The 18,521-nt window shown below is 31.9% G+C and overlaps 2 protein-coding genes and 1 non-coding gene across 3 annotated transcripts; 1 reads left to right on the top strand and 2 right to left on the bottom strand.

Moving 5' to 3' along the window:
- Window positions 1-984: 984 nt before the first annotated feature.
- LOC133668296 (allergen Asp f 7 homolog) lies at window positions 985-2,234 on the bottom strand. The gene is made up of 2 exons (XM_062088072.1): window positions 1,891-2,234; window positions 985-1,305 (listed from the first exon to the last, which is right to left on the bottom strand). The coding sequence occupies exons 1-2, from the start codon at window positions 2,155-2,157 to the stop codon at window positions 1,219-1,221; spliced, it is 354 nt and encodes a 117-aa protein (XP_061944056.1). The 5' UTR covers window positions 2,158-2,234; the 3' UTR covers window positions 985-1,218.
- Window positions 2,235-10,680: 8,446 nt separating this feature from the next.
- Window positions 10,681-17,184, top strand: LOC133668581 (somatic embryogenesis receptor kinase 2-like). The gene is made up of 11 exons (XM_062088522.1): window positions 10,681-11,197; window positions 11,591-11,723; window positions 11,850-11,921; window positions 13,609-13,752; window positions 14,231-14,302; window positions 14,410-14,481; window positions 14,564-14,676; window positions 15,248-15,379; window positions 15,464-15,805; window positions 15,965-16,359; window positions 16,487-17,184. Exons 1-11 carry the CDS (start codon window positions 11,104-11,106, stop codon window positions 16,799-16,801), a joined length of 1,884 nt encoding a protein of 627 aa, XP_061944506.1. The 5' UTR covers window positions 10,681-11,103; the 3' UTR covers window positions 16,802-17,184.
- A 902-nt stretch (window positions 17,185-18,086) lies between these two features.
- On the bottom strand, window positions 18,087-18,243 carry LOC133668848 (U1 spliceosomal RNA). Its single transcript, XR_009833805.1, has one exon. It is a non-coding gene; the product is annotated as a U1 spliceosomal RNA (small nuclear RNA).
- Between the last annotated feature and the right edge of the window lie 278 nt (window positions 18,244-18,521).

Below are 18,521 nucleotides of genomic sequence, written 5' to 3' on the forward strand. Positions count from 1 at the left end.
GTATAGTTAAACCCATAGTTATAAAACCCAACCCGGTAGTTGACCTGGAAAAATAACCGGGTCACGGGTTTTGTGGGTCAACCCGGGTCAACCCCTCTCCTTAAATATAAAGATTAAAGAAATCAAACTGCTACATCATCCCTAAACAGCCAAACCCAGTGATGAATTGCTTACCTTTTCCTACCTATTTTTACCATAAAGCAGCCGAATGAAGAATAAAATACTTGTATAACTAAAATTTAAGCAGTAGAACAAAAATAGAATGGTATTAGCTTCCAACAAATCCAAAAGATTCCTTAAAAATCATAATAAATCATAAAATGACGATCTTGCAAGATTCTCTATCCATGAATAACCTCCTGTTTGGAAGTTCGTTCACACAGATATTGATCAAAATTAAAGTTTTTATTACTTAAAATTAATATTTTATATATTTTTATATTATTTTGATATATTAGTATCAAAAATAAATTTTAAAATATAAAAATTATATATATTATTTTAATATATTTACAAAAAAAATAATTTTAAAAATAATCACTATCATATTTCTAAACACTTTTTTAAGTAAAATTATGTCACTTCTTTTTTACCCAAAAGCATCTTTTTTTAACTTGGATAAACTCAATAGATTTAATCAAGTAAAATTATGTCACTTCTTTTTTACCCAAAAGCATCTTTTCTTAACTTGGATAAACTCAATAGATTCAATCAGACCTGGTAGGCCAATCAGACCTGGTCGGCCTAGTTTATTTCACAAAAAAATAAAAATTTGAACTTGGTATAATTTATTTGAAAATCTAGATTAAAAATCTAGTAAAACCTAACATGTTTTGATCATTTGAAAAAATTAAGATTGGATTGGGTTTAAAAACTCTGCACAAAATAGAAACCAGTCCATTATTTCAAGCACTCCATTGTAACCCTTTGCTATCCTAAAATTAAAACCCCTATATAAGAACCTTAGCATATATCATACTCGTATAGTGAAAATGGTATTAGATTTAAGATTTACAGACCTTTCCATATGGCAACCACAAATCCTCGCCACCCTAGTGAGAGACAAAGATACAATCCTAAGTGCGCACAATAAATACGACTAGTCCTGTCATCTACAGTGAAGATGTTTTATTAATGGACTTTAGCTAAGCTAATTTGGCATTTTGGTGTGGCCGTCAGATTTCTGAGCTTGAGATGTTGAATTAGGATGTGGTGGAATTAATTAGTCCGCCCCCCTCCCCCTCTGCTTACTGGTGGAGTCCGCCTCGCAAGAGCACTTACTGCTGCATCTGTAGAAGGATCTTCCTATAAGCACATAGCAAATCAAACAAAACATTGATCAGTATACAATACTTTCGTCGAACTAATAATCATGAGTCCGTATCTAGAAATGGAAGATTATCACCATCATGAATGTTTAGTTTAAGTGATTTCAGTATAAGGTCACGCTTTCCCGTTACTGGGGCTGGGGGTTTTCATTATGAGATATCAGGATCGATGGGGACTTGAGAATTCCTCCGTTTGTGTAGTCCGAAAGGGTTAAGAAAAAAGGTTTAATATCACACTGATATGTGATAAAGTCGCATTTCATAGGCCAGTGAGACTGTACTGTACTGGTATTCCTCCATTTCACGAGAGGTTTTGAACAGTTGGAACCTCTTCTTTATAACAAAAAAAAAAAGGTCATGTTTTACAGGTTGAATTCATAAGCTAGGGCAAAGACATAGCTAGATTTGCTCGATGCATGGGTTGTGTACCTGTTTACTCACCTTGGCTCAAATTAACAGCAATATATTTGCATTTTATGAGTCTTAGAAAGACATAGAGTTGTACATGTGTGTGTGAGAGAGAGAGAGATCAGAGAGAGAGAGAGAGAGAGGGAGAGATTACAGAGGTATCTGTGGGAGGATCAGCTTGTGGGTCTGAAGTTCTTGTTGGAGGAGGATATTGTGGGCTTTCTTCAGAGGCTTTTTCATCATCTTCTTGCTTTGAACTTGAAGTTGATGAGCTTTCTTGGGTTATCCTTTGGTGATCAACAGTACCCAGTCCCAGACACCTGAGAAGAGCATTGAAAGCTTCAACAAAAATGGAAGGGCTATGAGAGATTTGAAGAACATCTCCCTGTATCTCCTCCTTTGTTGATGACCCTTTATCCATTTTGAATCTCCTCTCCTCTCCTCTCCCCCTTGTTCTTTGATCTACCTCAACAGCTAGCCTCACTTCAGTAGGTCTCCCTAATGGCTGTCTGGTGTATATAATGCGACTTGACAGACGTTGACGTAAAGTACGAAACAGTCCCCGGTCCCTTCAATTTCACACGTACGTGGTGGGTGCCTTTTATGACCAAATCAAATGAATTTCACGAATGAGTCAAAGGAAAAGATTTCAATTTGTATGCATGAGGAATTACAAAGTAAATTCAACAATCCACATCATGAGGCTTGTGACATAGTTTAATTACCTACAAAGTAAATTCAACAATCCAATTACCTCAAAAGATGCTCTAATAGAGAGTTAATTTGAGTGGAACTACCTTTCAGTACTTCCAATTTCCATATCATACATGTAGCACCCTTTCATCTATAGTTATTAAACTATATTAATTCTAGATTAACTTTTTTTTATACCTAACCCAAGCCATGGATTGATCGAGCTACGTTTAATATCAATGATTTCATCTATTTAACTAGCCCTTGTAATCTATATATTTGTGTTAATGTTTTTTTTTCATTCCACAGTAAAAGAAAATCTCTTGATTTCTTGTGAACAAACTTAAAACTGTATTTTAAGATTAAAAGGAAAAGACATTAAAGAAGCTTCTTGTGATATGCAGTTTCAACGAATACTCCTTCATGCTATTTTCCAAGATACTTCTACCCACACATGAAACCTGGAAGAAGAGTAGCCCATTTGAGAGAAAACTTAACTAATATCAGCAAAACTATAATCAATGAACATGGCAGTAACAGGTTGGGAATGAGACAGAATGCTAAGTGCCAAAGGGCAATAAGTATTATTAAAGAGGCATGACACAAACGAAGCTACCCCTTACCTACTCCTGGGAAGGGATGTCAGACCATACAGCTTGTTCATTTCATTAATGTCGTTCTCTGTTTGTCTTCTAAAACCTACTCTGATGTCTGATCATATATATACATGTATTATATTCTTAAAACTGCTCTAACTGGGATTGCAGGTCTGGCCATGAAGAATCTCTCCTAATAAACTATTTTATTACGAGTCTGGATACAGTACTGCATGCATATTTTATCCCATTAACTGTAGGCATCGAAGTTTCAATCTCACCTAACATTTCGATGATCATAATACGATAACACGAACAAGTATATCGATCATCGTAGCTCATATCGAAGCATTCCTACGAATGAAGTAATTGTTCGTACTCCACCTGCACATGGCATGATCGTTCGTATGATTTGCTTGCCTTCTATTCTTTGGATATGGATCATCTTCAATACTGTAAGGAAATAACCCAGCAATCGGTACTTGATACATACTTTTATATATGGGGAAGATAAAATCAGTATCAGAATTAAAGGAAAGTCTATAAAAATACCCTTATTATGCCATTTATTAATCCTATTGTAGAATGTTTTTTGTGGGGTTAATTACTTAATTACCTTTGTTTTCGTATTAGAATCTCTTATTTCAACCTTACAGTAAAAACACCGCATTTCTCATTATTTTTATAATTTTGGACACAAATTTATTCAAAAATTCCCATTCCAATTATGATTTTGGATAAAAAAGAATTCAACAGAAAAGAAAAATGAATAGCAATTAAAGAAAATTACATTTTACATAATTAAGTTCTGAATTTATATATAGAAAGTGTAAAATTTAAATAAGAATAAATAAAATTACCAATCATGTATTATCAAAACAAATTACTATCAGTGCATATATCAATTAATTTAATTAATACACGTCAAATAAAAATTTTGAAGAAAAAGAAAAAAAAAGAGTTTCAAAAAAAAAGAGAGGTGATAAGTTAGAAAATTATGTTTACAAATTATAAGTACACGTCTTGAATAAAAATAAAGAAGAAAACAAATAAAAATGGTGGGAAAATTTTATATTTCCGTGTCTATTACTAATTACTTCATGGATAAGTCCAACATAAAAAATTCAAAAAAAAACCTAAATTCATCTCTAACCTTTTTATTTTTTAATTTAAATGGGTCAAATTACTCCCTTATACATTCATTACAAGTTACAACCAGCTCGGTTAATGAGGACAAAAATTTTAGGATTTAAATTCGCAATTATTTGACTAATAATGTTCTAATGATATTTCTTTATCAACAAAAGCTATCCATTCATCATTAAAAAAAAAAATAGGGACCAGAGAATTTAGGGAGCACTACAGCATTTGTATCTCATGAAAGGATCGTACATAATATCACGTTGATATGTGATAAAGGGACATTTCAAATTAAGGATCGGTTCTGATTGCCTAGCTAGGGCTTGCCTAAACACTGCTAGATGTTAAGGATGATTGTATGTTTGGTAGTGTGGTAGTGATTATTTTTTAAATAATTTTTCGTGTTGAAATATATGTTAATGATATTTTTTATTTTAAAAAATTATTTTTGATATCAGCACATTAAAACGATCCAGAACATATAAACTATATTAAATTTTAATTAAAAAAATTAAACTTTTAAAAACATAGTTTGCCTTGCATTCCCAAATAATGTATATGAAAAGTGTTGAATAGTGGCAAAGATTGGTTGAAATCCCGTTAATTAAGAGATGGTTTGCTGTATCCTGATTAATCTGGTTTGTGAAATAAAAAAACCACAAAGCTATGATGATGCCCTTCAACGGGCTGTAGGCTACAGTGTCAGTTTTTGTTTCTCTTCCGATCTGAGCATGGGCATGGACAGACATATTGTCCCCAGGTATGAAGTTGCCCTTCAATAATGTAAGGGATCGCTTTTATTAAAACCTTAAACTAATCACATGATTACAGTCGGTAAGAGGCAGTGTCTAATCAACCACTTCAGCATATTATTACTTTTTTTTTAACGTTAAAAAAAATATCAAATTTTGTTAATGTTTCTTTTTAATGGAAAAAAAAAATTGTATGATGATTTATCCAGTGTAACTTAATTGATTTTACTAGTCCAAAAATAATTCATAGAACCCGTTAAAATAATATTTGACTAGACAAGATTTTATGATGATTTTTTTTAATATTAAAATAATAATATATTAGATTGATTTAAAACAACACGGGTTAACGTGTTAAATTCGTAACTCGGGTTATAAGACTATAACAACTCTATACAAAGCAAATCAAAATAAATTATGAAGTCTAATTCTCAATCAGTACAATATTAAAAAATAAAATTAAAAAAAAATTAATTAAAAAAACCTAAAATAATTAATCCGAGTTAATATGTCAAACTTACAACTACTAAAATCAGCCTTCCTTGGTTTTTTATATTCATCACGATGAGGCCTGCTCTACTCGGTTGCACGTGTGACAGCATTTCTTCTAGTTTGATGTTGGTTTGTTTTTTTTTTTTTTCTCTCTTTTCTTCTTAATTTCTACGTTTGGCCTTCTAAAATTTTATAGCAACCTCTCAATTTTTTTCTATCAAATTTGATTTATATTTTTTTAATTGATATTTTTTATTTGAATTATTTTATAAATTTAAATTTTATTTTCAATTTCATATTGCTTTAGTCTTTTAACCTATTAGATTTAGTCTCACTTTTTTTGATTGCTTTCCATTAATAATTTTTTATTTAAATTATTTTATAGAATTAAAATTTGTTTTCAATTTAATCCTCTTTAAATTTTTAATTTATTAGATCTGGTTCTCATTTTCTTATTACTATTTATTTTATTTGAGATCATTTTAATTTTTTTTAATGATTTCATCTTCTTTTATTTTTTTATTTCAATTTTTTTTTACTTTGGTAATTTTTTTCTAATTTCATCATTTAACATTGAATTGAGTTTCTTGATTGAGCTCGAGTCTATAATTTAATGGGTTATGGATTTTGGAGATTAACCCAAGTTTATGAGATTTTCCCGAGTTAGTTTTTTTTTTAAGCTCGTGTTTTTTCAATTTTAACCTTTAATATTTGGTTTAATTGGAGATTGGCTCTTCGTTATTTTTTTTGTTGCTTTCTATAGAATTTTTCATTGATTTAAAAAATAACTCATGTTATCTTAGGTCTTTTTATTTATCACTCTTTATTGAATTTAGCTTTTAAAAAATAGCTTTGAATTAAATTAAATTAATTACTTAAATATAAACATATTATGTTCGCTTCATGATATTATTATTTGCTTATATATAGCTTTTTTTTGGGTTTTTTCTTAACAAATTTTTTTTTTCAGCCTTTAATACCTTGTTGATTAGAATTGGACTTCTTATTTTATTTTGATTCGGGTTTCTTAAGGTTATCATGATCTTATATTTTGAATCTTAAATTTTACGGGTTAATTATGCTTGACTCAGGTTAGGTTAATATATCTTGCACTGCAGTTATCAACAACAAAACAAAATATTATTTATGTTAATTTTGTTCTTTGTTTTTTTATTTTTTTTATGAAAATATAAAATTTAATTTTGTAATATTAATCTTTAATTAGTGTAAATATCTTCAGACGCTTTGCATTCATGAGAGCATTTAAAAGAAAAATAAATCCCAGTATATAAAACAATGTCACGTGACTTAAAAAATAAAATAAAATCCAATGATTAAAAAAAAAATAGTTGTGTCTTGCAATAAAACTACAGTGATCAACAATAAAACAACATGTTGTTTTAGTATACGCAGTAATATAAAATTTATTACCATTTTAAAATTATTCCAAGACAAAATTAAGTCTATAATCTAAAAAAAAAACACCAAAGACTTTTTATAATAAAAAAGTAAAAGAGAAAAACCCTATTCATCGAAAGCAATTGTTAGATTAAAATCAACAAAACTTTAGATTAAATCCTTTCTCGTCTTAGGCAATTTAAAAACAGGAAGACTATCAAAAATATTTCAATAAATAATATGAAAATGGTTTGAATTCCTCAAACTCAGAGTAACAGCTAGCTTCTCGTACTTGGGTTGTTTGAGATAGTTATTATATTTTATTTTTATTTTTTTAGTTTAAAAATAATATTTTTTTTTATTTTTCAATTGTTTGAATGTGTTGGTATTAAAAATAAATTTAAAAAATAAAAAATATATTATTTTAATATATCTTCAAGTAAAAAAATAGTTTATAAAATAACAAAAATTTCATTAATAAATTCTTAATTACACTCTCCCTCCGTACCATCCGTGCTCTTCCCTGTTCTGTTAACTTATGTTTTCCCATTAAAGAACGAGGCTGTTTCCTATAAACTATTATATACTGTACAAATCATTGCCCACGCGTTATTCTTGTCGAAAGCTGAATGTTTTTTTTATTATTATAAAAAAGTGATGGGTTAAAAAAAATTCTGTCACAAGTCATTGGGTGAATTAATACTTTAAATATTTATGAAAACAAATAATAAAAAAAAAACATCCGAGACTATTCAAATCATCAAACAACCCAATATTAATTTAACTGAAGAAAAAAAAAATCAAACTTCAAAATAATAAAGAAGTGGTGAATCTCCTAAACTTAATCTAATTTAAAAAACTTACAACTTGTTAAATCATGGACTCGAGTTTAATAAAAAAACTTAAACACCATTCAATTTAATTTTGAATGATAAAATCATTGAAAAAACTATTAATAAAAAACTTGTAAAACAAAAAAAAATGGGGTTAAAATTTAACATGAAAAAACTCAATGAGGATGAAATCTAAAAAAAATATTATCGCAAACAAAAAGAAATGCAATTAAAAGAATTATGACCAAACTTGAAAGATTAAAAATCCATAGGGGTGAAATTGAAAATTATTTTTAATATGATAGATTATTTATAGATTAAAAAATGGTATGGTAAAATAGAAACAAATTGTTGAGAGCTAGCCTAATAGAATCAAACAGAAAAAAAATAAGAAAACAGAAGTTTTAAAAAATAATAAAAAATAAGACAAAATTAATTTATAAAAATAGAAAAAAATAGGACAAACTTCTTAAATCTAGTCTATTATCTAAATGTCATATCATGTGAAGTTTTTTTTTATTGAGATTCAATTAAGAAATATAATCATCAACAAATTTAATTTAAAAACATGAGATTGGTAGAAAAATATTAATAGAAAAATCTATTAAAATAAATACCGTCAAATCTTAAAAAGCAAGCAACCCATGAAATCTTGAATTTGGGTCATATCAAGAAATTTATTATAAGTTAATTTTAAAATATAAATTTTAAAAATTCATCAGAGAAAAAAATAACAAAAAAAATCTCCAGCAAACCTAACAGCTAGCCCAAGTTAAGAGATTAAACATATAATATAGGGAATGAAATTGGGATGACCATATAAACATGAAAGTAAAAATATACTGCAAGAAAAATATTAAAAAAAAGATAGAAGTCGACTCGATTCAATGCTTTAAATATATCACCCTAGTCATGAGATTCAGGAAAAGGAAAACCCTAAAAAACAAATAAGCAAGATTTTTAATCAAACATATCGGGGGATGACACTGAGAAAACAGTTAATAAAAAAAACAATGCAAAACAAAAAAAATAGCAATTAAAAGAATTGAGACTAAATTCGACATAAAAATTAAATGTTTAGGGAAAATCAAATGAAATTAAATATCAGGGATGGAATTGTAAAAAACAAATCAATTGAGAGAATGATTTAAAAAATAAAAATTAAAAGAACTAGAACTAAATTTGATATGAAAATTAAATGAAAAAGGATGTCGAGACAAATCATGTAGAACCATTATGCACGTGTCTCCCATAAAAAAAGAGGATACCGATACGAATCAAATAATATGGCGGACTCATGGTTATAACAACTAGAGCCAGCTACACGCGCTGTTAGAAGACGATGAAGCGGTTGACACGTACGAGGCACACATTAACAACTTTTTTGTCTTTTTTATTTGTATAAAACCAAAAATACTTTTAAAACTAAACAACAATAACAACCAAATCATAATGAAATTACAACTAAACTCCTAAAGTTAAGGATAAAAAAATTGAATTGATAAATGTAATGTTGTGATTATATTGTCTTTGTTAATAAAATATTGAATTATTTTATTTAAGGATTTCATTAATGATTGTAATGTGTATTAAAAAATATAATTATTAAAAAATATAATTACTAAAATAACCTAGCTCATAATCCTCGAAAAAATATTTATATGTCGGTGAGAAAACCATCCTACCTGTAAAAACAAAAAAAAGAAATAAAATAATAATTACATGTTATAATGAATAAAACTATTATTATTGATAATATACGAAATAAACATGTTTTTTTTAAATTTTTTTTTAATAAAACACACACACGGGGACACGTCGCTATCATGCCAAAGACAGCTTCACCAATGCCACTGTCACGTTTTGCACCCAATATCTGACGTGGCAAACCAAAACATTGTGCCAAAAGTATAAATATACCCCCCAAATATAATATTCTATCAACCGTATACACACTCAGGCAGGAGATGCTGTGATCTCTTGCTTGTTAGCACGTCTCTCTCTCTCTCTCTCTCTCTCTCTCTCTCCGTGTACGCAGCACTTCACATCATAATAAATGCAGAGTTATCAGAACACATCCAAGGTTATATGATTTGTCTGGTTAGCTCTATCGAACAAACTCTAAAGAATAATTATTTTAATTTTTATTGTTTTGAATTAAAAAAACGGCATGACTAGATTTCATCCACATTTGTCTTGATTAATTAGGTTATTGAAATGATTCATCTAATTACATGGATTTGATCAAGTCAATACAATGCATAAAAAAACCCCTTGAATTAGATTAAGTCTTCAATTTATGAATCAACATATTAATCTATCATTCTAGATTTAATAATTATAAATATTAGAGAATAATATAAATCATATCTTGCGACTTCATCTGATAGTTTAAATTATTGGATTGAATTGGTTCTTTAATATGATATCAGAATCTTGATGACTAAGTGGTCACGAGTTCGAATCTCACCATCCCTATTTATTTGATAAAAATTAAGCACAATATAAAATGAATTTGTGCAAGTTTCAAGCCTAATCATATTCTGTAACCTCACCTAACAGCTTAAACTATTGGGTTGAATTGATTTTTTAACAATAAATAAGGAAATAACATGTTAATTTGATTATTGACTAATAAACTTTTAAAAGAAAAAAAATCATGAACCTCACTCATATGCAGAAGTAGTCATTCTTTATCATTTAATAAATCTTTGATTTAAATCAAAGAGAATTTAGCTTGTGTTTTCTCAAGGCTAATTTGTTTTTATCATTTAATAATCTTTAAAATATAATTCATTGTTTTTGTTTAAGGACCAAAATGTTATGACCTTAATAAACCAGGGACAAATTTATACCTTACCCCAAAAATAAATATTGACGGTCGGTCCCACAAGTTTTGACCGGGAAACGGTGTTTTTTGGGGTCACGTCACTTTCCACATTATAGCGCGAATGGGGTTTTTGACTGCGCTCGGGCAATGGGCAGCTTCAGCTTCTTGTCCGGGCAGCCTTACACATCTCCCTCGTAAAAAGAACACTTGAAAAAGAAAAATAATAAATAAACATGGATAAAAAGGAAAGTTTTTTTTTCTTTTTTAGTTATTATTACAAAAAAGAAAGTATAGTGAACTGAAAATGCTTTGAAAATTTTCAGCCTTGTTACTTCTTGCTGTTGTGTTTTTTGTGGTGAGTTTTGAGTTTTTGTCTTAAAGTTGTGAATTTTTTGAAGTGAGGTATAATGGGGTGTTAGAGATCAGGTTAGTTTCCAGAGGGAGATAAAAATGGTGGGGTTATTAGTGTTTTTGGTGTTGTGAGAGAGTTGAAAGAGAAAGGGAAAGCCAGGGGTTTTGTGGGTTTTTTTTTTTTAATTTTTGGTCGGTCATGTAATGGTGAGTTGGGTTTTGGTCTGTTGTTGTTTGGATCTGAGGAGATTGAGAGGTTAAAGTTAAGAGCTTTGGTGAGTTATGGAGAGGAAAGTTGGGGACCTTCTGTTTTTGTGGTTGTTGATCTTGGTGTTGCTGCTGCATCCAGTATGGCTGGTTCTGGGTAACATGGAAGGTTGGTTGTTTTTATGATCATTTATTGGGTTTTTTGGTACTGTATTTTTGTTGGTTTTTTTCTTTTTGAGAATTTGAACTTGATATTGGTTTTTGCTTTATTTGTTGATTTGTGAAAAAGGGTTTTTGTTTTTGGTTTCATTAATTGTTTGCTGCAGTGAAGAATGAGTATTTCATCATTAATGTCTATGGATGAAATGCCATGAAATCTTTACTTTTTTCTTTTCTTTTTTCGGGAAAAGAATCTCTTCTTTTTTCATCATTAATGTCTATGGATGAAATGCCAAGAATCAATGTCAACCTCGATGTTCCTGCACCTCATTGACCCATCTCTGTCTATTTTATGCCTTGATAGTTGTCAACCCCTAACTTGAATTTGCTTGCTGGAAAACAGGTGATGCTTTGCATAGCCTCAGGAGCAACTTGAATGATCCAAACAATGTCCTGCAGAGTTGGGATCCTACCCTTGTCAACCCTTGCACATGGTTTCATGTCACATGTGACAATGATAATAGTGTCATACGAGTGTAAGCTTCTTGCCCCTTTGATGTTCCTCAAGAACAAGCTTTTGATGTAACTTATAACAATACGAATTAGCTTATATAAGCATTCCTGAGGAATACAGCATGTGATATTTCTTCTTGATTTCACAGTGATCTTGGAAATGCTGCTTTATCTGGTCAGCTTGTTCCACAGCTTGGCCTACTTAAGAATTTGCAATACTTGTAAGTCCTGCTCAATGATTTGAATGCATCCATCTAATTCTTTTGTTAAATGGTTGCATAATGGTGCACTGCACAAGTTCTCTTGTTCTTGTAAAGGGAATTTCGAAATTTAATGTTATACATCAAGTTGCATGTTGGAGACAAATAAATGCTCACAAGCATTCATTTCTTTGTTGAAATGAATAATAGTTGATTCCCCAGAAATACTTTCATTGTGAAATCATCAAAAAAGTTCATTTTTTTCTTTCTGGAAAAAATATGATTTGGAACTAGTGCAATTAAGTGTAGAATGTGTTTCCATGTCTTAGCAGTCTAGCTAAAAGGATTATATTTGCACTTCTAAACAAAAAGAGCATGTCTTTTCATAGTTAAATAGGATTCTTGAATGAAATTGATAGTGAGTGCCTCTTGTGCTATTATATCCTTACTGGGGTAAACATGGATCTAGTTGATGTCAGAGGCAAGGGTTAGACTAAAGCTCATAGGTCTTTTTGGAAAGGGCTGACAATGTTCTCTGCAGGGGCTGATTCTCCCCAAAGAGTTTAGATTATAAGGATGGGAGATTTGGTGACATTAAAGAGAACAGTTTTGGATTTTTATTCTCAATACTCTTCCATGTGGGAAATGATTATGGAAATATTAATGAGATTGTTTATGTTGGCACGTGTTTTACTCACTTCCAACCATGCAGATTATGGTGCTGTCCTGACAGATTGTTGTCGGCCAAAGATTTTCCACTAAAGCAATGAAGCTCATGAGACAGAACAATGAATTGTGAAAAAGAATTGGAAATTTCTGATTATGTTAGCATTTCCTGTAGTCTAACCAAATCTAACACGTATTTAGTGTCTGGTTGAGTGAAACTTGTATTTTCTTTTGAAAGTCAGAAACTCGTTATGTTAGGGCCCTCTGTTCTCTGTATTGGATGACCCATCACTTAATTATAACTCCATTTACAATAAGTGAAATGCCATATTATAAAGGAAAAAAAAAAGGCATTGCTCGTGTTTTTCCACTGAATTGGTATCCTGGAAGAAAGAATTTGAAGGCTATCTTAACATTTCACATTTAGTAGCTGTTCTCAAGATTCAAGCCCTGCTTCTCAGTGGCTACAATTCCAAAAGTTTCAACACTGTACCAGGCAAAGGCTCCTCTGAGATATTTGCAGAATGATCTGACATGTACTGGAATTTATCCTAGAGTATGGGAAAGTTGAAATAATCTAAGGTTTCAGGAAATGGATGCTATGCTTTTCTGGTATTAAACTGTGTGCTTGTAGCTTTGGTCAGTGGTAAAATTGAATGTGATCTAGTAATAACTTCCATGACTGAAAATTTGTGAGGTTCATGTTTCATAAACTGGAAGAACAATCTCTGCTGCTCGAACCACTATCTTGTATTGGCTCCATACATTGAGGTTGTAGTTGGTTGTAATGTAACAGCACCTTGTGTGGATCAGGTCAGGCCCAGGAGAATTGTTCGGTAAATTTTAATGTTCACCACTTGGAAGTTCCTTCTAGTAGTGATGTGTTTGTTTTGAACAGATGCAAACGTATATCATGCTTGATCTAGTTATGAAAAAGTCCCTTGGCAATTTGTTAATTTTGTTTTGTGAGTTTATGGTTGACACGTCTTTTGTTTTTTAATCGTTTCTTGCATGATTCATTAAGCCATATTGTTTACAACAGGGAACTCTATAGTAACAATATAAGTGGACCAATTCCTAGTGATCTGGGAAATTTGACTAACCTGGTGAGCTTGGATCTTTACTTGAATAGTTTTACTGGTCCCATCCCGGACACTTTGGGCAAGCTGTCAAAACTGCGATTCCTGTAAGTATGCTCCTAAAATATTCAGTCTCCATCTTTGTGGTGTAGTTTCCAAAAATTGTTATTATATGCATATCAATTCTTTATTCTTGTCCATTACTAGTCATGCTTCTTGATATGTGTACCTTGTTATAGGAGTTTTTATACTGCACAGGAAAAACAAAATGAAGTTATTAGTTGGCTCTTGGCTCTACTGAATTGCCAGAATCCCTAATCTTCAGCGATCCCTAATGATCCATCTAATGATAAATTGCAATTGCTGCCTGTTAGACATGCACATGAGTGTTGCTAACCTGCATCTGCACACACATGCCAAATCAATGATGCAATTTCTTTATTTAACATGGCTTTTATATCCTTAGCCATAATATACTGTTATGGCATCTGCTTATGATGGTAATTTAAGCTGTGTCTCTTGATTGATTTTGGAGCTTAACTTTTTTTTTTTTTTTTGTTCTTGCCATGTTTGGTGCAAGGACAGTCGGCTTAATAACAATAGTTTGGTGGGGCCCATTCCAATGTCATTGACTAATATCTCAGCACTTCAAGTACTGTGAGTGCTCAGTTACTTACTATGTTTCATGAAGAAATCTCTCTTTAAGAAATCGTGTGATACAAAAGTAAATTTTTGCTTTTTGCATTTTGCATTTTGGAACACAGGGATCTTTCAAACAACCGCCTCTCTGGAGTGGTTCCAGATAATGGTTCCTTCTCACTGTTCACTCCCATCAGGTTTGATAATCATCAGAGCATTACCTGCCCTTAATGGACTGCTTTTGAAAGCGCTTCTGAAATTCTTCCCTTTCCCTTTCAGTTTTGCTAACAACTTGGATCTCTGTGGACCGGTTACTGGTCATCCCTGCCCAGGTTCTCCTCCATTTTCTCCTCCTCCTCCATTTGTCCCACCACCTCCAGTTTCTACACCAGGTAATCTATCACTCATTCTCAGTTTGAAATTAAGAAGTGCAGATCATGCTCTCACATTATAGTATTTCTTAAGTCTCCAGCACGGTCGGTCAATGTTTTTGGCATGTGAGCTGACCTGGGTTTTTATGAGCGAAGTTCTTCCTTCTATTATTGCTTGGTCAATGTTGAACTGTTATGTGGTCCAAGTTATACATCCTACAAATGTACATATGAATTTTGCTTCTGCTGGTCTATTAATATGAAGGCATGTTTTGTTGTCATTATTGTGTTGTATACACTGGCTGGAATATTTAATATGTGATGTGGTAATACTTGTACAAGAATATATTGCAACACATTTTAACTTGTAGAACTTATTAATTAAAATTGATTTAATTGATTCAATTCTGTTTCCCTGGCATAGGCTGAATTCCCATTTTTTAGTGTTTTGGTAATAATTAGTGAAAGTGAAGTGTACTATCGGGCTTCATTAATTTTGATCACTATTTGGTTTACTGGTGAATATTTTGTCAAGAATTTGATATCCTGTTCTGCTAATCTTGGTTTTTTTTTTTTTTGCATCTAACTTCAGGAGGTAATAGTGCCACTGGGGCAATTGCTGGAGGAGTTGCGGCTGGTGCAGCCTTACTGTTTGCTTCCCCTGCATTAGCATTTGCTTGGTGGCGTCGGAGGAAGCCTCAGGAATTCTTCTTTGATGTTCCTGGTTAGGGTTTTAACTGAAGAAAAAAAACAAAACAGATTTAGACTTTGTAGGACGTTTTGATGAAATATGTTTGTCTCTTTGCAGCTGAAGAAGATCCCGAGGTTCATCTAGGACAGCTTAAGAGGTTTTCACTGCGAGAATTACAAGTTGCAACAGATAGCTTTAGCAACAAAAATATTCTGGGTAGAGGAGGATTTGGTAAGGTTTACAAAGGACGTCTAGCAGATGGCTCATTGGTGGCTGTAAAAAGACTTAAAGAAGAACGTACACCTGGAGGAGAGTTGCAGTTTCAAACAGAAGTTGAGATGATAAGCATGGCTGTGCATCGGAATCTCCTCCGCTTACATGGCTTTTGCATGACACCAACTGAAAGACTGCTTGTTTATCCCTACATGGCTAATGGAAGTGTTGCATCATGTTTGAGGGGTAAACCTTGTTATCATTGGCATTTGTCATTGATATTTCAACTGCCTTGCCACAATTTGTTTTGATTATTAAATAGGTCGATCATTCTTTGTGCCTTCTAATACTAGCTTTGTGCCAGTTATATCATTGCCTTAATTGTTTTATCGATGCATGTTTTAGAACGCCCACCGTCACAACCTCCTCTAGATTGGCCAACACGGAAACGAGTTGCATTGGGATCTGCAAGGGGTTTATCTTATTTGCATGATCATTGTGATCCAAAGATTATTCATCGGGATGTTAAAGCTGCAAATATTTTGTTGGATGAGGAATTTGAGGCTGTTGTTGGGGATTTTGGGTTAGCAAAATTGATGGACTACAAGGATACTCACGTCACCACTGCTGTCCGTGGTACAATAGGGCACATAGCTCCAGAGTACCTATCTACTGGTAAATCGTCCGAGAAAACTGATGTTTTTGGTTATGGAATCATGCTTCTGGAGCTAATTACTGGACAGAGGGCCTTTGACCTTGCTAGGTTGGCAAATGATGATGATGTTATGTTGCTCGATTGGGTATGCACACTTTACTATGTTCTTATTGTATTTTATTTTTTTGTTGAAGTCTTGTCTTTTTGCCCGTTTCATAAGGCTTCGGAACAATGACCAGTTCGTATATCTAATGGAATTGATGTTGTCTCAGGTAAAAGGACTTCTTAAGGAGAAGAAGTTAGAAATGCTAGTAGATCCTGATCTCCAAAACAAATATGTGGAAGCAGAGGTGGAGCAACTAATCCAGGTTGCGCTGCTTTGTACGCAAGGCACCCCGATGGAGCGGCCTAAGATGTCAGAAGTGGTGAGAATGCTTGAAGGTGATGGTTTAGCAGAGAGATGGGATGAGTGGCAAAAGGTAGAAGTTCTTCGTCAGGAGGTGGAATTATCCCCTCATCCAAATTCTGATTGGATTGTTGACTCGACAGAAAATCTGCATGCGGTTGAGTTATCTGGTCCAAGGTGACCATGGCACAATTACAAGAGAGGAAATACTACCTATTTTTTATTTTTATCATAATTTTGCTACTCTTTTTTTCGTCTTTTGATTTGATGAATGTATCCTGATTTTAAGTCTCATGTAAGTCCATTCTGCATTGTATTCATTACCTTTGTGCATACGAGTCGTGTTGTTGAGCTGCAATTTGTGTCATCTGCTGCCAATGGAGTCTGATATTTGGATGCGGCCCGTGCAGTTCAATCTTGCCTACTGCAATTTTATGGAAAGAGTAGGCCTGAGTAGTGATTTTTTCAAATTTAAGTACATAGAGGAACCCCCATGGAACGCCGGTTACTAATTTAAACATTTTTTAGTGAGAAAATTGTCTGGATGGATTATTTGTTACTGAACTTGTGCCTTCTTTGGTTTGCACACCGACTGTTCTCATTCCATGTGCTCAGCTCACGTCTTCAATTAAACTATTTTTCAGAAAATTATAGTAAAAACTAAAACGATTTAGTGTTTTTACTGTAATTGATTCATTTCACTGTAATTGATTCCAATTGCCTTCTTTTAGCAGTGATTTTTTTAGAAAATCTCATTTTGGTTCGACTTTTATTTTACACAATTGCAATTGAGCTCCTTTTAGTTTAATTTTAGCATCTAATTACATATATTTTTTTAAGGGATACTCGAATTAAAAAACGAGAGACTGAAGTAAAAACATATAAATTATGACTCCGAGATTTTTTTTTTGGCTAACAGGTAATTAGTTCCACTATTTTTTTTTAAAAAATCAATTTTAATATTAAATTTTATTCAGCATGAGAAAAAACTTGTTAAATTTTAATACAAAGAGTTATGATGATTTTAACCATTAATTTCTGTCAAATGATTTTGCATGATGAGGAAAATCCAGATCAAGTGTTTTTTTAATTACTTTGAAAGCATTTAAAAGAGCAGTTTAAGCCTAGAAAAATTTTTAATTTCAAGGAGTGATTTTTTATGTTCTTAGAGCCATAAATTAATTTAACAAAATTTGTAAGTTCAAATCGTACAGGGAATGGGAAGGCACTGGGCTTACAGGCCCAGCCTCATTATTCCTTCCTTTTCTTTTAATCTTGATTTTTGTAAAATTATTAAGACTAATCACTCACTCACAACTTATTAAAATAGTATTAATGTTCTAATTAATAACGTTAACATTCTACGGTTAATCACAGCTTTAACACTTAGAGCTACAAATTAGGAAGCGCACTCGAAAAACGGAAATCCCAGCCGTTGTTGAACAAAGGTTTAGACTAGTATCGGGTAGGGGCCGCGACTCGCGCAGCCCCCTCTGCCACAAATTTTGACGTAGGCTCTCCCTCTTGGGGAGACCTTAGACCAGCACCCCTCCTCAGTGCAATGGAGGTCACTGACCTAGACCATGGGCCTTCATGATCACCCATTGATCCCGTCCAGGGTATGGTATAATGTAGTTTGCGTTTTCTCTCAACTATAAATTTGAAAGGTTTTGTTATTAATTAATATATACCATAATTTAGCTTAGATTCTATTGAAAACTTTGATTTAAAATCTTGATTAAAAAAAAACTAACTATAATTTATAGTTTTTTTAAACCTATTTTTTAAATTATAACCACAAAACTATTACAATGACAAACATGTACCAAGATACTGCTTGTTTTTGCGGTTGAAAATTTGTAAAAATACTAATTTTTTTAAAATTAAAATTTTTAAATATT

The sequence above is a fragment of the Populus nigra genome, chromosome 11 (genome assembly GCF_951802175.1).
Source record: "Populus nigra chromosome 11, ddPopNigr1.1, whole genome shotgun sequence".
NCBI lineage: Eukaryota > Viridiplantae > Streptophyta > Magnoliopsida > Malpighiales > Salicaceae > Populus > Populus nigra.